This window comes from Microcaecilia unicolor, chromosome 2 (genome assembly GCF_901765095.1).
Source record: "Microcaecilia unicolor chromosome 2, aMicUni1.1, whole genome shotgun sequence".
NCBI lineage: Eukaryota > Metazoa > Chordata > Amphibia > Gymnophiona > Siphonopidae > Microcaecilia > Microcaecilia unicolor.
In genome coordinates, this window is record NC_044032.1 from 140043479 (window position 1) to 140068806 (window position 25328).

Sequence of the window (25328 nt, forward strand, 5' to 3'; positions counted from 1 at the left end):
TTACACTATTAAAATGACACAAAAATAAAATTGATATTGTAAAGGAATTTGATTCTGAGAATTTACCAGTCAAAATGATTTGTCCACTGCTTCTGGATGATATTTGGTCAGAATTTCAGTGGATTTCTTCATCTCAGTTGGAGAAAGCTTTTTCAAGTGAAGATTCTTATTGTAGTTTGGATGTTTGTAATCTATTTATAGAAGTCTTGAAGGATTTTTGTGTACCTGTTTTTTCTTGTATTATACAGGTATGGTTCCTGTCGCCTTGAGAAAAGCAGTAGTGAAACCTTTAATGAAGAATAGAGCACTTAATCTGAATTTGACAATTGTAGACATATCTCTTCCTTATCATTTCTTGTTAAGGTTGATCAGTTAATTGATTACTTGGAAAAATATGTCAGATCCAAATCAGTTTGGATTTTGGACAAATCATGATAGATATTTTGATTTCTCTCTTGGATATAATTGAAACAAGGTTTGATAAAGGAAACTTTCTTATTGGTAACACTGGACATATCTGCAGCTTTTGATAATGTGATTTTGGTAGAATGATTGAAATCTGTTGGGTTTGAGAGAATGAGTTTTGAAATGGTTTTCATTCTTCTTTATTTCTGTGTTAAACGGATGATATTTCAAGCTTTTTTCCTGATCATTGTAATAGGTTGCTGGGCGTTGCTCAGCCTCTAGGGCTATCCGCCCTTCTCAGCAGCCTTTAGCATACAAGTCTTGTTCAATAAAGAAACAAACGAAAAAAAAACACATCAGGATCAAATACAAACTTTTCCCTTTTATTGTTCTCCCATTCCGCTTGGTAGAACACAGCCCAGGCTTCAGCCGCTGATTCCCCTTTCCCGGTTTCCTTGGTCGGAGAGGCTCCAAAAGAGAGACCCTAATTTAGTCCCTACCCGGGCTTGTTATAACACAGTCCCCATACAGCCTGGGTTCAAAAAAAAAGAACAAACAAAAAAAAACAGCTCAATACACCTTGGTTTTTAAATCCACAGTTCATGTAGTCAAGCTCTTCAAAACCGCAATATAACCTGGCTTTTTAAATCCACAGTTCATGTAGCCAAGCTCTCCAAAATAGCAATATAACTTGGCTTTTTAAATCCACAGTTCAGGTAGCCAAGCTCTCCAAAATAGCAATATAACTTGGCTTTTTAAATCCCCCAGTTCAGGTAGCCAAGCTCTCCAAAATAGCAATATAACTTGGCTTTTTAAATCCACAGTTCAGGTAGCCAAGCTCTCAAAACAGCAATATAACTTGGCTTTTTAAATCCATAGTTCCTCTGGCTTTGCGCGGGCTCAAAGCCTGGGGTCCCACCCTCTTGGTCAGACTTTTACTTACTCTCTGACCTCCTCCCGCTTGACCCCTTTCCTTCTCTGGCCTGCTTAGCCAGGGACTGTCTTACTTCTGTGGCTTTCTCTGGGCCAGAGCTGATACATCCATGGGCTCCTCCAGGGTTTGCTCGGGTACTGTCAGCTCCATGGGCCAAGGCCCAAACTCCTCTTTCTCCTTCTCAGGAGCCCAGTCCATACTCTCCTCGCCCCACCCTCTTCCCAGCTGCTCCTCATTTTCCTCATTAACCCTTTCGGGCTTTTTCTCTTCTTTTTCCCACCTGTTCCACCTCTCTTTCCCCCAGGTTGGAGAATTAGTATTACTCCTTCTCCTGCAGCCCCCTTCTGGTGACTCTTGTGAATGCACCCTGGTTTGTCTCTCCTTTTCACAAGGTGGCTGCTGGGATTTGTAGTTCTTGCCCCTAAGTTGTCTCTTGGGGAAAAGCGGCCGGTAAGGGAGAATCTCCTCTGTGGCTTTTTGGGGGTTGTAGGATCTGGTTCCGTGTGTTTCTCCCAGGTCCCTATGGTTTTCCACATTCCCTTTACATCATACAGGAGTTCCATCAGTGGAGGAGTGGCCTAGTGGTTAGGGTGGTGGACTTTGGTCCTGGGGAACTGAGTTCAATTCCCACTTCAGGCACAGGCAGCTCCTTGTGACTCTGGGCAAGTCACTTAACCCTCCATTGCCCCAGGTACAAATAAGTACCTGTATACAATATGTAAGCCGCATTGAGCCTGCCATGAGTGGGAAAGCGTGGGGTACAAATGTAATAAAAATAAAATCATACCTCTCAGCTTTTCATTAAATTTTTTTCTTTTACCATTATGCTCAGTGTTTGAATTTGCAGTTCAGAATTTATGCTCATGACATTCAGTTTATAATTGCCATTGAGAAATTGGAGAAATCAGGGAACCAGTTTATAATTGCCATTGAGAAATCAGGGAACTGACATTGTATTTGAATTCAGACAATGGATGAGAACCAATCATTTAAAATAAATATTGCAGAAATTCAAATCGTATTTCTAACAATCTATTCCAGCTCTGATTTTCCAACTTCTTTTAAATTTGAAGATTATACGATCCCTGTTGTGAATGAACTTGGGGATAATTAAAGCGGGCTATAAATGTAAAAGCAAATATTGATTCATCACTTAGTATGAAATTTAACAATTGTAATTTAAAAAAAGACAGCTTGAAATTTCATACTAAGTGTAATTATCCCCAAGTTCCAAATTAAAGATTTACTTTGGTGAATTTTCATATGGTGATCCAAAGTATTATTTCTCCCTGTTTAGACTATTGTAATAGTTGTCTTGTGGGAGTACATAAGAATCAGTTTAAAAGCTCTTCAGGTAGCAGAGAATTCAGTAGCAAGGGTTTTAATGGGTTGTAGCCACTGTTTTACTCGTATAGTAAAACAACTTCACTGGCTCCATATAGAGTAAAGGATTAGATTCAAGATTTTATGTATGGTTTTTAAAGTGTTTTTGCAGCAGGTCTCTGTGATTATTGCTACTAAGTTTCGGATTTATCAGCCATTGAGAACACTGTTGGAAGTTCTGTCGTATATTATAATCAAGCTGGAAGAATATCGCTCATCAATATTTTATGTGATTGGATCACAACTTTTGAATAATTTGCCACAGGAAAAGAGAGATGCTTAGCCTGGAGGCATTCAAAGAGGAAGCTTGAGAGAAGCTCTTGACCGGATGCACAAGATGTGATTTAAGTGATCTATGAACATTTTTGTCAACCTCGGATGCACGCTGTTGCAAAAAAAAAAAAAAAAACATTTTACATCTTGATGGTGTCTGGTGTATTTGGTTGCTTCAGCACTGAACACTGCTGTGGCAGAAATCATTGGTTTGCAATTTTTGACAGTTTTTTTTGAATAAAGCTTAATTGGCGTTTTTATAAATATTTCATCAGATGCTTGAGTTTATTAGAGGTTGGAGTGACAAGTGGTTTGAGTTGCTGTTGGAGGTCTGGATTTGGAATAGTGTGCTATAAGAGGTCCTATGATCTGTTTTTTTTACCATATTTATCATGCCCTCTTCTCAATTTTTAGTTGTCAGTCTTTTTTGTTGATTAACTGTAACAACATTTTTTGTTAAAATTTACTTTTCCTTTTTGCCACAAGTATACCTATTTCCTTTTTTGTTAGTATTTGTTACTTCTAGGTTAGGTCTTACTGTTCCCCCTTTTTGTTTTCCTTGAGCATAAGAGTAGAAAATGGAAAGCTGATAGGGGAAAGGAAGGAAACTGAGGGCTAGGAAAGAATATGAATGAGAGATGGGGAGAAGATGCATAACCATAAGACATGGGAGAGACGACAAGGAGAAGGCAAAGAGATGGTAATCACAGAGTATGAGGGGGTGACTGAATTGGATGGGAGAACATGAAAGGGGATTATTGGAAGATGTCAGCAGGCACCAAATCCAAAGCTGCTGATATGATCAGTTAATTTGAGGAGTATAGGTTATGGTTGAAATAGGAGGCTGAAAGTGTATTGCCATCAACTGGATCTGGTTATGAATTTTGGCCAGACTGCTTGTCGGATGGATTGTACAGGAACTTTCCTAGCAGATATCCTTGGTGGTTTTAAGATGAAATTATTTTTGACCTATGCCCAGTTTCTCATGTGTGAGTGGAGTGGGTAGTATTGCAAGACAATCTTTGATGTAATGTTTTTCTGTTGTTGAGAGCATTTTTCTTTGAATTGAATACTGGTCATTCAGCCTGTGTTGAAGAGGCTGTCATTAGATGGTAGGCCTAGTTGAGAATTTTGAGCCAATTTCAAATGAACCCTTTTGGGTAAGATTATTGAATGGTGGCTTAGAGGGAACATTGGTGTGGGAGCACCCATACTTGATGCATCTTGTTTACAGGATGGCAGGTCTGAAGCACCTCTGTTGTGCAACTACAGGATTCCTTTGCTAAACAAAATACACTTTTCAGAAGTGAGATCTTGTTCATTTTCAGTTGCTGGTCCAGAGGAGTGGAGCAAGGTCCAATACTCTCAGGTTGCTGTCTGGCACAGCAAGATTTCAAAAAGCAACTGAATACATTCCTGTTTGTACAGGCTTTGGGCTGTTAGCCAACATAATTTGACAGCGATATTTCCAGCTTGATAAGGTCTTTATAAGAAAAGAAAGTCATAAAACTTGTTTATATTGATTGTTTGCTGACTTGTAATCCTCTTAGTTATAGGAAGAATATAAATGATTAAAGGTAACCTGCTTAGCCTGAGCATGGTGGTCCACTCTGCATTGAACAATTTTTAAGTGCATTTGGGTATCCAGGTATCATTGAAAAGTAGCAGTTTCAGAAGACTGCTCTCCACTCACATAGCATTCTAGCTAGCATATCTATATAGTAAGTTACTTCTGCCATCTGGGAAGAACTGCAAAATTTTATCAGATATGTAATCAACAAATATTGTTTTCAAAATGTGTCTCTGCTATGCACTTTGTGTGAGTGCAGGCACTCAGTTGTAGATAAAATATATGAGTGATTCACTGACATGCCATTCTTGTTCAGGAACATATTCAGTGATAGCAACCTCATTCCATATCATCATGCTGATCAATCCATAGACTGGTGGGTTGTGTCCATCTACCAGCAGGTGGAGATAGAGAGCAAACTTTTGCCTCCCTATATGTGGTCATGTGCTGCCGGAAACTCCTCAGTATGTTCTCTATCTCAGCAGGTGGTGGTCACACACAGCAGCAGCTCTGGCTAGGCCTCCAAGCCTAATTTTTAGGTTTTGTTGAGTGCCTGGGGTTGAGGGCTCTTCTTGAGCAAGTGCAAACCTGGTGGCGCCAGGTCCCTCCTTTTCTCCCCCCTCCCGCTGGCTCCGTTTAAGAAAAAAAAAAAAATTTTTGAACGTCCTTAAAGGCGTTTATTTCGACGTTTATTTAAACGTTTATTGCAGCATACTCACTGGGACACCAGGTCGTTACAGCTCGGAGCGGAAAGCAGGTAATTTTTACCTTTTTATAGCGGGCAGGGGGTTCCCCGATTGATCTCCACGTGGCCTATGGCGTCGGAGGGCGAGGGCGCAAAGAGTCGCTCCCCTGATCGCTTAGGCGCTTCTAGAGGGGATGCGGGGGTCTTAAAGACTGATTCGCCCTTGGGTGACAGTTTCGTGACCGATGAGTGTCCCGGTCCTTCCTCCGGTGTGGCGGCTTTTCCCGTCATAAACGCCCATCCCCCGCTGCTTGCCTCCGCCATCTTGGCCGGCCACGCGGCTCGGACGGCTTCTTCTTGGGCCGCCCTTGAGGTGGGAGACATTAATGCCATGAACGCCCTTAATTTGGGCGACGGCACAAAAGCGGCTAAAGTTAAGCGCCGTTCTTCCCGCGCGGCTCCTTTGCGGAGTGTCGCGCCGGACGCCATCTTGGATGCGCAGCATGTCTCTCCCCCGCTCTTGCGAGAGCCGGTTGAGGGTGCGTCTAGGGCTGTAGCCCAGGCTGCGGAAGGGCACAGTCAGGGGGGTTTCTCCCCCGAGTTTGTTTTGCTGCTGCATCAGGCCTTCCTTATGCAAAACGCTGCCCCTGCTCCCTCGTCTGGTAAAGAGGTTGAGGCCCCCGGAGGTAAACGCCCTCGGGTTGATTCCCAGGCCTTGGAGGACTTTGTCTCCTCCGATGTAGATGAGGGCAGCGTATCTGAGTTCTCCCAACGGTCCTTTGCGGATTCCTTGGAGGAGACGGATCCCCGCTCGGATGGAGCGGATGACCCCTGTGCAGCGCGGCTCTTTAGCTCAGAGGATTTGCCCAACCTGTTAGTGCAGGCCATGAGCATTTTGAAGATTTCCTCGCCAGAGGACGTCTCTCCCTCAGCCCCTGTTGGCTCTGCCATTATGCTGGGGACGAAGCGCCCGCCTAGAACCTTCCACGTGCATGATGCCATGCACACCTTAATTTCGGCTCAATGGGATGTCCCGGAAGCGAGCCTTAAAGTGGCTAGGGCTATGTCCCGCCTCTATCCTTTGCCTGAAAGTGAACGTGAGGCCTATCTGTGGCCTACCGTGGATTCTTTAATCACTGCGGTGACTAAGAAAACGGCGTTGCCGGTGGAAGGTGGCACGGCCCTAAAGGACGCCCAAGACAGAAGATTGGAGGCGGCCTTAAGGTCGTCCTTTGAGGCGGCTGCTTTAAGTTTGCAGGCCTCAGTTTGCGGCTCCTATGTGGCCAGGGCGTGCCTGACTATGGTGCAGCGGGCTTCCCCCTCGGATCATTCCTTGAGGGCTGATTGGCCGGCCCTGGAATCGGGCTTAGCCTGTTTGGCAGACTTGCTGTATGATGTCTTGAGGGCCTCAGCTAAAGGCATGGCTCAGACAATCTCTGCGCGGCGGTGGCTTTGGCTGAAGCATTGGTCTGCTGACCACGCCTCTAAATCCCGCCTGGCTAGATTGCCTTTTAAAGGCAAGCTGCTCTTTGGGGTCGAGCTGGACAAAATCGTGACCGATCTCGGCACGTCTAAGGGCAAGAAGTTACCAGAGGTCAGGGCTCGGGCTAGTACTCGCCCCGGTACCTCCAGAGGACGGTTTCAGGAAGCCCGTCGGTACCACCCGGGCAGGTCGGGCTCCTCTGCCCCCTCTTCCTTCAAGAGGAACTTCTCCCCCAAGCAGCATTCCTTTCGCAGAGCCCGCCGTCCCGGAGGTGCTCCCTCCGGTCCTCCCCCAGGGTCTCGTACCCAATGACGGGGCCTTGGTCCACGCCCCAGTGCAGATTGGAGGACGGCTGTCCTCGTTTCTGGGCGAGTGGACCACAATAACTTCAGACGCTTGGGTGCTGGAAGTCATCAGAGACGGCTACAAGCTAGAGTTCTGCCGACCCTTAAGAGACGGGTTTGTACTCTCTCCCTGCAAGTCTCCGGTCAAAGCTGTGGCAGTGCAGCAGACCTTGGACAACCTGATCCGCCTGGGTGCGGTCGTTCCGGTGCCAGAAAATCAGCTTGGCAAGGGGCGTTACTCCATTTACTTTGTGGTACCAAAGAAAGGAGGTTCTGTACGTCCTATCCTCGACCTCAAAGGGGTCAATCGGGCCTTGAAAGTTCGGCACTTTCGCATGGAGACTCTCCGCTCTGTTATAGCGGCAGTGAAGGCAGGGGAGTACCTGGCATCCTTGGACATCAAGGAAGCGTACTTGCATATTCCCATCTGGCCTCCTCATCAACGCTTTCTGCGTTTTGGAGTCCTGGGCCGACACTTCCAGTTCAGAGCCCTCCCGTTCGGGTTGCTACTGCTCCGCGGACCTTCTCCAAAGTAATGGTGGTCATCGCGGCCTTCCTGAGGAAGGAAGGAGTACAAGTCCATCCTTATCTGGACGACTGGTTGATCCGAGCCCCCTCTTATGCAGAGTGCGGCAAAGCTGTGAACCGGGTGGTTGCTCTTTTGAGCTCCCTGGGGTGGATCATCAACTGGGAGAAAAGCCAGCTGCGCCCAACTCAGTCCCTGGAGTATCTGGGAGTTCGATTCGACACCCAAGTGGGCAGAGTGTTCCTGCCAGACAATCGGATTGTCAAGCTTCAGGCTCAGGTGGACCAGTTCCTAGTAGCCTCTCCTCTTCGAGCTTGGGACTATGTGCAGCTGTTGGGCTCTATGACGGCCACGATGGAAGTAGTGCCCTGGGCCAGGGCTCATATGAGACCACTACAACACTCTCTGCTGCAGCGCTGGACTCCGATGTCGGAGGATTATGCTGTGCGCCTTCCCTTGGACCCAGCAGTGCGCAAGGCGCTGAGCTGGTGGACGCAGACAGACAAGTTGTCTGCAGGAATGCCTCTGGTGACCCCGGAGTGGATTGTCGTCACGACGGACGCCTCTTTGTCGGGCTGGGGAGCCCACTGCTTGGGAAGGACAGCGCAGGGGTTCTGGTCTCCTGCAGAGGCAAAGTGGTCTATCAACCTCCTGGAACTCAGAGCCATTCGGTTGGCGCTTTTGGAGTTCATCCCGGTACTGGCGTTGAAACCTGTACGGGTCCTGTCGGACAATGCCACGGCTGTGGCCTATGTCAACCGCCAGGGAGGTACCAAGAGCGCCCCTCTAGCCAAGGAGGCCATGAATCTATGCCAGTGGGCGGAAGCGAACCTGGAACAGCTGTCAGCGGCCCACATTGCCGGAGTCATGAATGTCAAGGCGGACTTTCTCAGTCGCCATACCTTGGAGCCCGGAGAGTGGCAGCTATCTGCTCAGGCGTTCTTGGACATCACGAAGCGTTGGGGCCAGCCGAGCCTAGATCTGATGGCGTCATCGGCCAATTGCCAAGTGCCGCGCTTTTTCAGCAGAGGACGGGACCCTCGATCCCTGGGAGTAGATGCTCTTCTCCAACAGTGGCCGACACAAGAGCTTCTCTATGTGTTCCCGCCCTGGCCCATGTTGGGTAGGGTGCTAGACCGGGTGGCAAAGCATCCGGGCCGGATAATCCTGGTGGGTCCGGATTGGCCCAGACGTCCCTGGTATGCGGACTTGATCAGGCTCTCAGTCGACGATCCTCTGCGGCTGCCAGTGGAGCAGGGTCTGTTACATCAGGGTCCCGTGGTGATGGAGGATCCCTCCCCCTTTGGTCTTACGGCCTGGCTATTGAGCGGCAGCGTCTGAGGAAGAAGGGCTTCTCAGACAAGGTCATCGCCACTATGCTGAGAGCGAGGAAGCGCTCTACTTCTACTGCTTACGCCAGGGTTTGGCGTACCTTTGCAGCATGGTGTGAAGCAGGCTCATTTTCTCCATTCACTGCTCCAATTTCTTCAGTGTTGGCATTCCTGCAAGAAGGTCTGGAGAAAGGCCTGTCGCTCAGTTCCCTTAAAGTCCAGGTAGCGGCCCTGGCTTGCTTCAGGGGCCGCCTGGAGGGTGCTTCCCTGGCTTTGCAGCCAGATGTGGTGCGTTTTCTCAAGGGAGTTAATCACCTGCGCCCTCCTCTGCACTCGGTGGTGCCTGCGTGGAATCTCAATCTGGTGCTAAGAGCATTACAGAAGCCGCCTTTTGAACCCTTGTCGAGGGCATCTCTGAAAGACCTGACGTTGAAAGCAGTCTTTTTGGTGGCTATCACTTCAGCCAGAAGAGTTTCCGAGCTCCAGGCGCTCTCATGTAGAGAGCCTTTTCTGCAGTTCACTGAGGCAGGGGTGACTATTCGCACAGTGCCTTCCTTCCTGCCCAAGATCGTTTCTCGCTTCCATGTGAATCAGCAGCTCTGTCTCCCTTCCTTTCGTAGGGAGGACTACCCAGAGGAATACTCTGCTCTTAAATATCTGGATGTGAGACGAGTCATCATCAGATACTTGGAAGTGACCAATGATTTCCGGAAATCGGATCATCTGTTTGTCCTGTTTGCAGGTCCTCGTAAGGGTCTGCAGGCTGCTAAGCCTACAGTGGCAAGATGGGTCAAGGAAGCCATTGCAGCGGCTTATGTGGCCGCAGGGAAGGTGCCGCCTATCCAGCTGAAGGCTCACTCCACTAGAGCTCAGGCGGCCTCGACGGCAGAGGCCGGGTCCGTCTCCTTGGAGGAGATATGCAAGGCGGCAACTTGGGCATCGGCCCATACATTCTCCAAGCATTACCGCTTGACTGTGGCAGCACGGGCGGAGGCCCGGTTTGGAGCTTCAGTGTTGAGGTCAGGGATTTCAATGTCCCACCCTGGGTGAGTACTGCTTCGGTACATCCCACCAGTCTATGGATTGATCAGCATGATGATATGGAAGGTAAAATTATGTATCATACCTGATATCAATCCATAGCCCCTCCCAGATATCTGTACTGTTTATATTCTGGTTGAATTTTAGGTTCAAGTTTAGTCTTCAGTTACTTCAGGAGGACTTCGTGTTCAAGTTTTTTCACTTGGATTCTTCAAGAGTTGAGACGAGTTTGTGTTACAGTGAGCTGCTGCATTCCTCTCCCCTCCGTTTTACGGGGCTGGATTGAGACTTAAATTCTGCCGGCACTCCCTCCCGCTTCGTGCGGCTGTAGGGCAGCTTTGTACCCCTCCCGCTTCGGCGGTGTTAGGATCAGTCAGCTCCTCCCGCGGTTGCGGTTGCAGGATAAGCCAGATCCCCCCACATCGGCGGGGTGGTGTCCCTCCCCCGCTCCACGGGGATGAGCTGGACGGATTCCCCTCCCCCACTTGTGTGGGGATGAGCTGGGTTACTTCCCCTCCCCCGTTTCGGCGGTGGTGAGCTGGGCAGAGTGTCCCTTTGTGGGTGTAATTCTCTAAGTGCTGAGTCCTGCGGATGGAGCTTTGATATCGACATACTGAGGAGTTTCCGGCAGCACATGACCACATATAGGGAGGCAAAAGTTTGCTCTCTATCTCCACCTGCTGGTAGATGGACACAACCCACCAGTCTATGGATTGATCAGCTATGATTAATGGAAAGAAAATTATCAGGTATGATACATAATTTTACCTTATGGACTATCAAATCATCATTCTCCTGCTATTCCTTCCATATCTGGTACATCTTTAAGATATTTGTTTTAGAGCAGGTTTTATAGAAGGCAACTTTTTCAATAATTGATGCGCTGTTCATACTACTTTTATCTTGATCGTGCCTGAGCTGCACTTGTCTTTGTGTTTTGCCATCAATGTTTATTTTGTGAATTTTGTGAGTTGTGGCATCAAGATAAAGTAAATAAGGGAGAATGGCTTAAACAGCAGTCTACAAAGGACACGTTTCTGCTGCAGAGCCCACCAGTGAGTGATGATTTTATGAACGAAAATATATGCATAGAGTAGAAATTCTGTGGATTGAAGATTTAAACAGTCCATTTGTCACATAATCACAATTTAAACAAAAAACAAAACTCCCTGTAGTTGCAGTCAGATTATTTGTATTGAGTTAATTAGAACTAAACTGGCATAAAAATTGCATTAAGGAGATGTTGAAATTTGTTTTCAGTTGACTTCAGATTTTATAAAACTTTTCAGTAGAAGATTTGCATAGATGCATTGGGTTGCAAAAATCTTAGAAATTGAACAGTTTAGGCACTGTGTTATGAAGCACAAAGTAATTAACTTGAATTTGATGAGCAAGTCTAAATGTCTAAAAGATAGGCAGGAAAAATCAAAAAGAGACTACTCATTTGCAAGAAATGATTAACAATTGTTAGCTCCATTTATCTTCAAAGAATGAAGCCAACATTAATACATCTATACATATGCTTCTGTCTGTGCTCACTCATATAGTGTTTCAGATTGTTGTATAAATTGTTACTGAAAATTTTCTACAAGCTATTTGTTACGTTGTCATCATATTGACTTGTGACTTAAGCGTACTCTGCACTGTAAGCTTATTTTCCCCTTTTTTTTTTAATTTAAAGGCCAAACTGTTTTCAGATAGTAGTTCAGCACTTTAGTGAAGAACATTACATCTTTTACTTTGAAGGAGAAACCCAAGAGCAGTCACAGGTTAGTATTGGTATCATTTATAGGCTAAACTTGTAATATACCGATGAACATTGTGATTTATAAAATATTAACTTTTTTTCATCTAAAGTTGTTTTTTTTCCTAGTATTTTAATATTAGTCCTTTCATTGATTGTATCCATGGCTTGTGTTTAATACCTTCTTATGTTTAATATTTAGCAAGCAGAGCACTTGGTTTTCAAAGGACCTCCATTATGGATAATACTGGAGAAATGCAAATGAGACCATATGTTCTGCAAATAGGACCAAAAATGTGGGCATTTTTAGTTTGGTGTATTTAAATACTGTCATTGATAGTAATGGCACAAATGGATGTATGTCTTGATAACATAGTAGATGATGCCAGAAAATGTCTAGTTGACAGTACAGTTTCTCCAGTAATCTGTTCATTTTTTTCTATGCATCCCATCTGAAAGCTGATCACTTGTCATTCCTTGTCCAGGACAGTTATCTTCCTTTCCTGTACCTCACCATCTTTTAACAAAATAATTCCTTACTTCATACCCAGCATCTCTCTTCCTATGTCTAACCTCAAAGCTTTGCAATCTAAATGCCTGAACATCCAGTTTTTCTGGGTTGTATCTTGCCACACTGACTGAGCAGGCCTCTGATAGCTTTATTTACATCACTGAAAATTAAGAGTAGTCTAAAATGGTCATATCACATCACGTTTAACGTTTGAGGTTCCATGGTTATGGTTTGATTCTGTATGTTTATGTATACCATTTGTTATACAGTCATTTGACAATCAAGATCATGGTGGTTTACACAATTCCAGATAGTTATTGTAACAGATCATGGTTAAGGAATCACATGGACAGATCACAAGGGGGTGGGGGTGGGGGGGGGGGGAAAGGAGTACCACTAAAATATATTCCAGAGATAAGTACCAGCTTATGAGGGAGGGAACTATTTGTTAAAATAAGGTTATTTTAAAAATAGACTTCGTTATTCAATTGTTGAACATAACAAGAATTTATTTATTAAACTCCAAAACATATATAAAATTAAAACATGTTAACTAAAGCCATTAATAATAATTTTTCAAAGTGTTTCCAGGATGAAAACCTCCCAGTTTTCTCCCTCTGTTCCACCTTTTCAATTCAACAAACAAAGAAGTGAGGTAAACTCAGCGAGGATATCCAAAAGTCTTTAACAGCAGCATACAAGGCGACCCGACACGGCCGTGTTTCAGCACAAAGGCCTGCCTCAGGGGTCAGATAAATCTCTTGTGTTATAATGAAACAACTTAAAGGATAATATCAAAATCCTGGCTGTTGAATCTCTGTGTAATTCTCAGTGGAGAAGACGCTGGGCTGCAAACACAGTCTAACCGGCGAACATCAGTGACATAAATATGCAACGTTTGTAGCCCAGCGTCTTCTCCACCGAGGATTGCAGGAGTATGTATCAGTTAAAAAGAGGCAGATGGGGCTTCTTGCCCATTCATAAATAATATTGTAATATATGTCCCAGCTGCCGCTCTTCCCAGGTACGCAGAAAAATGTACAGCCACTTAGGGGCCAAGATCATATTAAGCAGGTGTATTCAACCCCAAAGTGACAAAAAATATGCCTTCCAACTTCCCACCCATTGTCTGATAAAACGGGAAAAACATTGATAAAGTGTCTTCAAATCTTCTGGTAGCAATACCATGAAATATTGCAAGGGCGTAGTCTTCCCAGGTAAGAGGAAAATATCCCACCCAATTCTGTTGCACTGAAGGGAGCAAGGGCAGTACCTTAGATATTGTATAATTGAGGGAAAAATCTGAAAAACTTCCAAAAGGTCCAACAACCTTAAAGGAGGAAGGGACTCCAATGGCTGAGTTAAGACCACCATAATATCTGCATATGCTAACATGTTTGTAAAGGAAATTTTTGATGAAAGGAACCATATTTTTTCTTATGAACTCTTACTTTAAAAGTCATTCATTCCTTCCAGTCATTTAATTAGTGCTTTTTCTTGAGCTTATAAATTATAAAACTTCAGATTTTGACTACTACAATAAACATGTATTTACAGTATTAAGATATTATTGTGTTATAATAAAAATGATGAATGTAGTTTTTACTTGACATATCAAAATACAGTTAATGTTAAGATGCTGCTTGGTTTTAGGACTGGATGAGATGTCTACAAGCATTTTGTAACTTACGAAAAACAACTCAGGCAACATCCAACAAACGTCTTCGACAGGTAAATATTACATATCATTCTGGTATTTTTTTTTTAAGGTGGCTTATGTCACTGTGAAATAGCTCAGTTGGACCTCATGTTCACTTATATCTCTGAAGCTACTAACTTCTAAATGTTGAAGATTTGTGTATTCTGGAGATCTTGGGCTTGATTATTTTGCTGCTATTCTTACCATCTTTCTTACAATTTAAATAGTGTGTGCAGGTCAGTAACATTTGCTAGTGGACACTTAAGCAGCTATTAAGGACATGACAATGCTTACTTTAGCTAAACTTCAAAAACTGTTACAAAAGTTCTAGATCGCAGGTAAAGCAGATTATCGCAGATTAATGCTTCATAGAATCTTTGTCCAGGAATTCTCTTAGAACACAGCATATGCCCTCTATCTGTGTAAGTGTGGAATACTTAGATTTCTTGGTCAATTATGTCCCACAGGGACCTGATTTGAAGGTTCCACACAAGTCCTCAGGAACTGTCTCTTGGTAGATGCAAGTTACTATTACTGTATGCTGCCTTGAGTGAATTTCTTCAAAAAGGGGATACATCCTAGTAAATTTGAGAAATGTCATGCTGGTGGAGATCAATGGCCTTGGCCCAACATCCTTTTTCTGGCAGTGTCCATTTCGGGTTTACTTGGAAGAAGAACCCAACAGACCTTAATGGAGAGATACATTTGTTTCATGTTCTACATTTGAGGTAATCGTATTGTTTCTGTTTTTCAAGAAAAAAAATGACAGGACTCTAAACATTTATTTGATACTTTTTTCCCTCAAACATTGTGCATTCTTTACATGCCACAATGGTGCACAATGCAGGCACTGATAAACAGATAAAAGCAAAGTTTATAGAAGGACATAATTAGATGTTTTGTAGTAGTTAAACATTCTACAATAAACGTTCAACAATAGGAACTATTTGTCTCGTATGTTCATCCATCAGTTAGATTTTGGCTTGTACATGCCCAAATGTGTATGGACTCAAGGAGTAGGAGCATCAGGAACAAGGGTGTGGCAAGACTAGGCACTGCTACTGGAATACTAGGAGCAGCAGTGGCTGAAGACCTTTCCTGGAAGAAACCTGAGGATGAGCGAGGCTTCCTGGAACTTCCGTTGGATCCTGCCTAATAGTGCTCACTTGGCCAGGCTGAGACTGCACTGGTATAGTTGGTGAGAGCAAAGGAGGATGAGTGGGAGCGTGGAGGTGGAGGCAGGGAAAGAGCCCTGGAACATTCTTTTGATCAAGCAGTGCATAAATGGAAATAAGAGGACTAGAAAATGTGCCCCTACATCAATTACACGAAGCAACATGTCAAACTCCCCCCCCCCCCCCCCCCCCCATAAGTTAACATACACAGCCCCTCTACTGAATCACACATATGCAGAAACATATACCCCATGTAGAAAAAAATTAGACGTCACATCTCACACCTAATACCCCTCATGAACCTCCCCCCCCCCCAATGCACACATCTTCATTCATGCATACAATCCCCTCTTCTCCACATATATGCATACCTCCTATCTCAATCCTCAGTCATGCACCATCCCCTCCTTCAGGAATTTTTTCACACACCTCTACGTATCTTCCCCTGCCTACGTTTCCCATTCTGTCACATGTACACAAACATACATGTACAACTTTATAGCTTCTGTCCCCACCCCAAGACTTGTACATCACCTATAACCCTACTGATAAACTTCAGGACACATGAATGAACACTGGCCCAGGTGAAGTGACTAATTTTTGGCTCAAGAAGTTAACCTTACTCCACCAAGATCAGACAGATAGCAATAGTTTTCACTGAGGAAGATTTGAGAGACATACTGATGCCAGAAATGAAGACTAAATTAGGTCCTGCAGTGCCTGCTAGAATCTGTATGTTAATGCTGTGGTACAAAATTCAAGTTTTAAAACTAGGGGGGAAAGAGTGTGGAGATTAGTTGATAGTTTGCTTTTTTATATTTTTATTCTGCCCATCATTAACCTTCAATTCCTCCTTTAAACCCCCAATCTTTAAGTTCCCAAAGCACAACACAAAATAGTGTTCCCTTACCAGTGAAATGTCCTCTTCTCTCAGAACTTCTCAGAAAGAAAGTTCAGTGAGACCTTTCCTCTGTATATAGTTTTGAATTTAAGGGGACTTTTCAAAACAGGCTCTTTCAAGCTAACTCAGTAATCAAGTTGCCCTTAGTAACCTTTGCAAACATTCTACTTCCTCACACCTTAATCAACACCTAATTGAGGGCAGTGGCAGTTCTACCTCTCCAGCAACCAAAGAACAGAAAATAACTGTCTTTTAGATCAAGATTTGAGCTTTCCCTCTATCTTTTAAAGTTTTTTGGTTGTCAAGTTTCTACCTGTAGAAAAGGTTTCAGTTTAAAACTATGGGGAAAAATGTGTACTTCTAGAGAAACTTTCAGTTTAAAACTATGGGAAGAGGGTTGTACACTATGGAAACTAGTAAATAATGCTTGCTTCTCTCTCTCTTCCCCCCTTCCCCTTAATACTAACCTAGGTCCTGCAGTCAATGCTGTGGTACAAAGTTCAAGTTTTAAAACTAGGGAGAAAAAAGTATGTAGATCAGTTGCTATGCTGTCCTCACTTGGACTTCAGGGCTCTGTTCTTTCCTGGTTTTCTTATCTCTCCCTTCACACTTTTAGTGTAAACTCTGGTGGATCCTTCTCCAGTTTTTCCCTGCTATCAGTTGGTGTACTTCAGGGCTCTGTCTTGGGATCTCTTCTTTTCACCATCTATTCTTCTTCCCTTGGTGCTCTTATCCCATAGTTTTCAGTATCACCTTTATGCTGATGACTCCCAGATCTACCTCTCCACACCAGAAATTTCAGCAGAAATCCAGGCCCAGGTATCAGCCTGTCTGTCCGACATTGCTGCCTGGATGTCTGACTGCCATCTGAAACTAAACATGACGAAGACTGAGCTTCTTAATTCCCCATAAACCCACTTCTCCTCTTCCCCCATTCTCTATCTTGGAGGGTAACACTTTCATCCTTCCTGTTTCATCAGCTCGTAACCTTGGGGGTCATCTTTGACTTCTCTCTCTCTCTTTCTCTGCACATGTCCAACAGACAGCTAAAACATGTCATTTGTTACTCTGTATTATCACCAAAATTCATCCCTTCCTTTCTGAGCACCCTACCAGAACCCTTATCCACACTCTTATTACCTCTCGCTTAGACTGTTGCAACTTGCTTCTCATAGGTCTGCCCCTAAGCCGTCTCTCTCCCCTTCAATCTGTTCAAAATTCTGCTGCATTACTTATATTCTGCCAGTGTCGCTATGGTCATATTAGCCGTCATCTCAAATCACTTCATTGGCTTCCTGTTTCCACATACAGTTCAAACTCCTCTTATTGGCTTATAAGTACATTCACTCTGCAGCTCCTCAGTACCTCTCCACCCTTATCTCTCCCTACACTCCTCCCAGTGAACTCTGTTCATTGGATAAATCTCTTTTATCTGTACCCGTGTCCTCCACTGCCTGCTCCAGACACTGTTCTTTTATCTTGCTGCACTGTGTGCCTGGAATAGACTTCCTGAGAAAGTACGTCAAGCTCCATCTCTGGCTGTCTTCAACTCTAGGCTAAAAGCCCACCTTTTTGATGTTGCTTTTAACTCCTAACCTCTATTCACTTGTTCAGTACCCATGTCTGTTTTATCATTCCCACTTTAAGTAATTCCGTTATCCCTTATTTGTCCTGATTAGATTGTAAGCTTTGTCGAGCAGGGACTGTCTCTTCATGTTCAGGTGTACTGTGTTGCATACATTTAGTAGCGCTATAGAAATGATTAGTAGTAATAGCTGTACTTTTTAATAATGAATACCAAACAGCAAGACGAGTTGATTGCCATTTGATTGAAGAATACTGAATGTGTATAGGGAATACTATAAAGGTAAAGCAAGCTAAATGGTGGGTTGGTGAGGGTAAGGGTAGGAAGGGTTATAAGTGAAAAATAAATATACTTAGTCTCTCAAAAATATTGTAAGATGGTTACAAGCTGTGTTTGAAATTCAATGCCAGAGAACCCTGCAAGGCAAATGTGAACTTAATTACCAGGACTGTGCTCATGTATAAGTACAGGCAAAGGTTAACTGTTGCTTAGTAGCAAAGACTGAAATTTAGAACCTTAACTACTGATTATTCAGAGGCAAAAAAGCTAGCTATATTGTAGAAATCAACAAAAATCTCTATAGACTGTTAAGCAATTGTGGGAAAACATCTATTGATAAAACCAGTCTTAAACAGTTTTGTTTTCCAGAACAAACTTAAGCAAAGACAACAATTAACCCAAAACAGCAATTCAGATCTTTGTTAGTAACATTGCTAAATATACATCTAAAAATCTTACACATTGAATCTGAATAACGTTTTAGAATTACTTCTAGTACGTGCATCATAGTATTACAAATGCAAGCTATCTTTGTTTGCCTATTAAAATATGCATACGTTCTCTCAAGAAATATACTTATTTATATTTGTGTAAATTAGTTTTAATTGTATTTAGTTGCTCTTATCCTGTATGAACCATTATATTTGTAATGAAAATAACTTTTTTTTTTTTTTATAAATAGGTTAGCAGTCTCGTCTTGCACATAGAAGAAGCTCATAAGCTCCCTGTAAAACATTTTACTAGTCCATATTGTAATATCTTCCTGAACAGTGTGCAAGTTGCAAAAACTCATGCCAGGGAAGGTCAGAATCCTGTGTGGTCAGAGGAGTTCATCTTCGAGTATGTCTTTTTGATATTACATTATTTTTAAAGTATAAGAAATTTCTGAACAAAAAGGTGCATTTGTAGAGGGATTCAGACTGTTAACAGGAGGAAAAGTAATGTAACACATTGCAAAGATAAATTGAAAAAGTAAAGGACTAATAATTCACTGCTTTTTGTAAAGAAGCTTACTGATTAGGGAAGTAATTCAGCTTGTCATCTTATTTAATAAAAGGGACACTTCTGTAAGGAAACCATATCTTGTATATATTGAATATCTTTGTGGTTCTGGTTGAAGAACACTGGTGGGAAAAAAAAATTATATTCTTTGAGCAGTTATTATTGGGATATTTTTATGTTGACAAGCAGAGTGATTCAGCCACACAAGTGAGTTATTCCTACGACAGTTCTGACATGAATGGCATTCTCATAACTGAGAGAAAAGCAGAATGATTTTGGAACATATATGCATGATTCCTGTGCAGCTGCTAACTTCTCAAATTCCCTCAGCCTACAGTGGTGGAAATAAGTATTTGATCCCTTGCTGATTTTGTAAGTTTGCCCACTGACAAAGACATGAGCAGCCCATAATTGAAGGGTAGGTTATTGGTAACAGTGAGAGATAGCACATCACAAATTAAATCCGGAAAATCACATTGTGGAAAGTATATGAATTTATTTGCATTCTGCAGAGGGAAATAAGTATTTGATCCCCCACCAACCAGTAAGAGATCTGGCCCCTACAGACCAGGTAGATGCTCCAAATCAACTCGTTACCTGCATGACAGACAGCTGTCGGCAATGGTCACCTGTATGAAAGACACCTGTCCACAGACTCAGTGAATCAGTCAGACTCTAACCTCTACAAAATGGCCAAGAGCAAGGAGCTGTCTAAGGATGTCAGGGACAAGATCATACACCTGCACAAGGCTGGAATGGGCTACAAAACCATCAGTAAGACGCTGGGCGAGAAGGAGACAACTGTTGGTGCCATAGTAAGAAAATGGAAGAAGTACAAAATGACTGTCAATCGACAAAGATCTGGGGCTCCACGCAAAATCTCACCTCGTGGGGTATCCTTGATCATGAGGAAGGTTAGAAATCAGCCTACAACTACAAGGGGGGAACTTGTCAATGATCTCAAGGCAGCTGGGACCACTGTCACCACGAAAACCATTGGTAACACATTACGACATAACGGATTGCAATCCTGCAGTGCCCGCAAGGTCCCCCTGCTCCGGAAGGCACATGTGACGGCCCGTCTGAAGTTTGCCAGTGAACACCTGGATGATGCCGAGAGTGATTGGGAGAAGGTGCTGTGGTCAGATGAGACAAAAATTGAGCTCTTTGGCATGAACTCAACTCGCCGTGTTTGGAGGAAGAGAAATGCTGCCTATGACCCAAAGAACACCGTCCCACTGTCAAGCATGGAGGTGGAAATGTTATGTTTTGGGGGTGTTTCTCTGCTAAGGGCACAGGACTACTTCACCGCATCAATGGGAGAATGGATGGGGCCATGTACCGTACAATTCTGAGTGACAACCTCCTTCCCTCCGCCAGGGCCTTAAAAATGGGTCGTGGCTGGGTCTTCCAGCACGACAATGACCCAAAACATACAGCCAAGGCAACAAAGGAGTGGCTCAGGAAGAAGCACATTAGGGTCATGGAGTGGCCTAGCCAGTCACCAGACCTTAATCCCATTGAAAACTTATGGAGGGAGCTGAAGCTGCGAGTTGCCAAGCGACAGCCCAGAACTCTTAATGATTTAGAGATGATCTGCAAAGAGGAGTGGACCAAAATTCCTCCTGACATGTGTGCAAACCTCATCATCAACTACAGAAGACGTCTGACCGCTGTGCTTGCCAACAAGGGTTTTGCCACCAAGTATTAGGTCTTGTTTGCCAGAGGGATTAAATACTTATTTCCCTCTGCAGAATGCAAATAAATTCATATACTTTCCACAATGTGATTTTCCGGATTTAATTTGTGATGTGCTATCTCTCACTGTTACCAATAACCTACCCTTCAATTATGGGCTGCTCATGTCTTTGTCAGTGGGCAAACTTACAAAATCAGCAAGGGATCAAATACTTATTTCCACCACTGTAACTTTTGTCAGGATAACTGCAGGTGCGGTTTGTCACATTCAGCATACTGTTGATCCTTGTGCTAATTTTTTTTTCTCTTCTCTGCCTTCCTCCCACCTATCCCTTCCTCCCCCCCCCCCAAAAAAAAAAAAAATGTATGTATATATATGTGTGTGTGTATATATATATATATATATATATATATATATATATACACACACACACAAAGAAAAAGGTATTGTCTTTGTCTAAAATTTAGTCTATTGATCTCTTCAAGAAATTCACTTGTGTGGAAGGTAGCCTCCATGAACACCTGTCAGAAGTGCTATTGCTATTTGAAACTGGACTGTGATGTCCGTTATTGCTGTACTGCACAAAGATATCCTACAGGGCAAGTCAGTTCAGAAGGTACAAAATGAAGTCCTCACAATTTGCTTTGCCTTTGGTATTTCCTGCATTCCAACTGGGCTTTAACACCCTATTTTTATCCACAAAACTCTTGTAATTGACAAAGCACAACCTTTTTGACAGACCTGGACAACTGGGTGCTACAAGTCAATTAGGCAGCAGAATCCAAGGAGGCCACGACCAGAGTCATCCAGCTCCTGTAAGGGCTTGGTAGGGTAATGAAATATTCTAAGGTACCTGGAGGTTTGGTTCAACACTTACCAAGGGTTTTGTTTTCCTGAGTCATGAGAGACTAGCCCAGCTTCAGTTGCAGAGAGTCCAGTTCTCTGCCAAAGGGTCCTGCAGCTTCTGGGCTTGATGGCAGTGACTTTGGAGATGGTATTGTGGGTCTGAGCACACTTGTGGCCCCTCCTTAAGGCACTGTTGTCCTGGTGGAGCCCCATGTCCCAGGACTTCTTGTCCAATCTCAAACAGCAGCCCTTAAAGAGGGTTCCTCTGGAGCCATCAGAGTGGACAGTGGTAATTAACAGTGCAAGCCTCAAAGACTGAGAAGCCTACTTTCTGAACCGTTCGCTTCAGGGTGTGTGGTTAACAATGGAGGCATCCTGGTCATCACTTATCTAGAGGTAAGAGCTGTCAGGCTGGCCATGTATAGATTCCTCCTGCCTTATCCAGGGAAGGCTGTATTGGTAATGTTGGACAGTGTAACAGTGGTGACTTGCATCGACAAGCACAGCAGAACCTTAAGTGAATTCGTGGTTCAAGAGTTTTGATGGCTTTGTGCCTGGGCAGTCTCTCAGCAATTTCAGCAAATCACATTGATGTAAGGGAGAATGTTCAAGCAGACTGCAACAGATGCAGGATTTTGAAGCTGGAGGAATGGGAGCTGAGTAGTGCAGCCTTCCAGTTAGTTGTGGACTATGGGAGTTCACCCAAAATTTGATCTGATGGTAACTTGGGAGAATGCCAAGTGCCCTGCTCTTCAGCCAACGATCGATCATTGCTGGAGTCAGCAAGAATGGTTGTGCCGTTTATGGCCCAGTCAGAAGCCTGTTTCTCTCCTCCCTGGCCCCTGATCAGTCAAATTCTTTGAAGTTAGAACAGACCCATTCCTAGTCATACTAGTAGCACTGGACTGGCCAAGAAGATGCTTCTTGGTCATCCTCTGCCACTCCAAGGGGATGAGGTCTGTTAGTGCAGCGCTTTTCAACCCACAATGGTTAATGCTTGAGAAATTTGCATGTACTAGGGACCCACTGTATGCAAATCTCATGTATATTTATTGTGGTAATCGTGAAAGCCAGACTGGCTAGGTGAAGGGAATTGAGATGCACTGTGATAGTGCAAGGCCCAGTCGTGATAGAAGACCCAGATCTCTCCTGTTTTATGGATTGACCCTTAAGATACATCACTTCAGTCATAGGGGCTATCTAATGAGACTGTTGAAGATGATCAAGCCCTCCATCTCCCTTTATACATCAGGATATGAAGAACCTTTGAATTGTGGTATCAGAACAGAATATCTCCTAGGCAGGTGGAATTAGCAGTAATATTGTCCTCCCTTTAGGAAAGGTTTGTTCAAAGCTTGACGCTTAGCTTCCTGAAGGTGCAGGTAATGACTCTGACCTTCAGAAGGGCAGGTTTGAAGCAAGTCTTTGGTGGCTGTGCCAGATGTGGTCCAGATTTTGAAAGGAGTGAAACACTTATGGCCTCTGCTGCATGCTGTCTTGCCACAGTGGGATCTGAATCTTGTCCTGTAGGCCTTGGCTGCTCCTCCCTTTGAACCAATCTCTGAAGGATCTCTGCTTGAAGACTGTTTTCATGGTAGTAATTCGTTTCACTTGTAGAATATCTGAGCTGTAGGCTGTCATGTAGACATCCTTACTTATCTTTCACCACTGACTTGGTCTCTATGTGGATGGTGCCTGCCTTCTTGATAAAGGTGTTTTTTTCCATTCTTTGTGAGTTGGGTGATTTCGCACCCATCGTTTTACCCAGAGATGAGGTTCAGAGACTTCCTGCACAATCCACAGACTTAATGTGCATAGAGTTTTGTTGCAGTATCTCAAGGCCATGAATGACATCTGGAAATCTGATCATCATGGCATTCCATAAACCGCATAAAGGGGAGGCAGCTTTAAAGTGTCTCTGGTGCAGTGTATTAGTGCTGCTATCAAAGTAACCTACGTTCTGGCTCAGAAGGTGGTGCCAGTGAACCTCCAAGCCCACTTAACAGGACCCAGGCATTGTCACCGGATGACATTTATAGGGTGGTTACATGGTATTCTCTGCATTCCTTTGTAAGGCACTCAAGATTGCTTTTACCCTTAACCTAAATATTACCTTTGGAAGGATAGAGCTTTGGTACATCCTGCTTGTTTGATCTAGCAAGGAAGAAAGGTAAAACTAACTCATGCCTGTTAATTTCATTTGAGTCCCTGGAAGACAATAGGTAGGAATAGCTCTGTGGCTCTGTGATTTGGTATTCACCATTCTTCTCTGTGGTAGGTCTGTTGGGGAGTATGCTATTTTTACCCTTTGTTCCTTCAGGGTTCCTGGGGGGAATTATTTTGGTTTAGGTTGTGTTTTGCTCTGCTTTGGCAAGAGTATACTGACAAGTGACAAGCTGCACCTCATACAGCAGTGAGATTACTGGAGAGTGTCTTGTTCTCTTCATCCATCTGCTGGTTGGGGGACATATAACCCACTGGTTTGGACTGGTCTAGCAGAACTTAAGGAAAGGAAATTAACAGGTATGAATACATTTCACTTCAGTGTGATAAAGCCTATGCAGAAACAGGAAGTTACTTTACAGGAGTCAGGATCTGGTAGAAAGAAGGACCGTGACTGACAGAGCACTCTCTCAATTGCCTTCTGTGGGGGGGGGGGGGGGGGGGGGGGGGGGCGGTGGTGGCGGCAGCGGCTGAAGATTGTTTATAGCGGCCCTGGACTGAACTGATGCAGTTCCTTCCCTATTGATGCTCCTGATGGACATCAGAACTACTGATTCAGTACATATTCTCCCCCCTCCCACTCCATTGGCTTTTCCCAATATGGCCCTGACCAGGAGTGACGGTGGGACTGAGGTTAAACCTGAGAAAGTATGTGTATGTAATATGTAAACTGCTTTGGCTGTACCACAGAAAGATGGGTATATCAAGAATCTAATAAACATGTTTTACAGTCATAGTTCCTTTTATAGGAAAAAAAAATCACTAATGAATTGCTCTGCAATTTTTATTTTTCTTATCTTTAGAGATCATTTGTTACAGGTAGGCAGTTTGCTTCATTACTTTCATGTGTGCTGTCTTGGCTATGTAATTGCTAAGGCTAGGTTTGAATGATGTGAAACTAAGTCATAATACATGCTTTTAAACTTGGATTTATGATGTGATGTAAAGTCCATCATTAATTTGTATTTTATTTTCTTTAGTGATCTTTCATCAGATATCAACGGATTTGAAATAAGTCTTAGTAATAAAACAAAGAGAAACAAAGATCCAGATATATGTAAGTTTGCCACATTAGTCATTTTTCTGTTTTTAAAAACTGTCTTGGAAGAGTTCTTTTTTTTTTTTTTTTTTGTATGCCTGTCTTTTTTCCATTTTTGTGAATATGCTTTATCCTGTAAGAGCATTAGTTTTTGATGACGTGCATAGTCCTCGATATTTACAATTCAAACCTCTTGAATTCTTTAGTATATATCGGTGTTTCCCCATCGTGTCCTAGAGGCATACCTATTCAGTCAGGCTTTCTGGATTGCCAAAATGGATATATGCACATGAGAGACATCTGTATATGTTAGATCTCCAGTGTATGCAAGCCTCTCGTGGATTCTGTGATCTTGAAAATCTGACTGGCTAGGTTTAATTTGAAGTCAGGGTTGAAGAACGTTGGTGTATATGAAAGACATATTGAGAGAGATGTTGTTTCCTAGAGTTTTGCTAGTAGAAGTTTATGATTAGGATTGAGCTTTTTTAAAAATGTAAATTTTCATTATAGATGCATTGTTCTCCTTTTAATATGTACTTGGCTGTCTGTGTTATTTCTTTAATACAGTTTCTTTTAATAATTCCTACAAAGGAATAAAGTTTGTGATTTAATCATGTTAATTGAATTTTTTGTTTCTTGCATTTTAAGAC

General features: G+C 43.4%; 1 protein-coding gene across 3 annotated transcripts in view; it reads left to right on the forward strand.

The window, feature by feature from the left end:
• RASA1 (RAS p21 protein activator 1) overlaps positions 1 to 25328 on the forward strand; it is a 385986-nt gene that overhangs the window by 179901 nt on the left and 180757 nt on the right. For all 3 annotated transcript variants that reach the window (XM_030193361.1, XM_030193362.1, XM_030193363.1), the window contains exons 12-15: positions 11657 to 11744; positions 13884 to 13961; positions 18552 to 18709; positions 24620 to 24696. In XM_030193361.1, coding sequence (XP_030049221.1) covers positions 11657 to 11744; positions 13884 to 13961; positions 18552 to 18709; positions 24620 to 24696 — 401 coding nt within the window. The remainder of the gene's footprint in view (positions 1 to 11656; positions 11745 to 13883; positions 13962 to 18551; positions 18710 to 24619; positions 24697 to 25328) is intronic.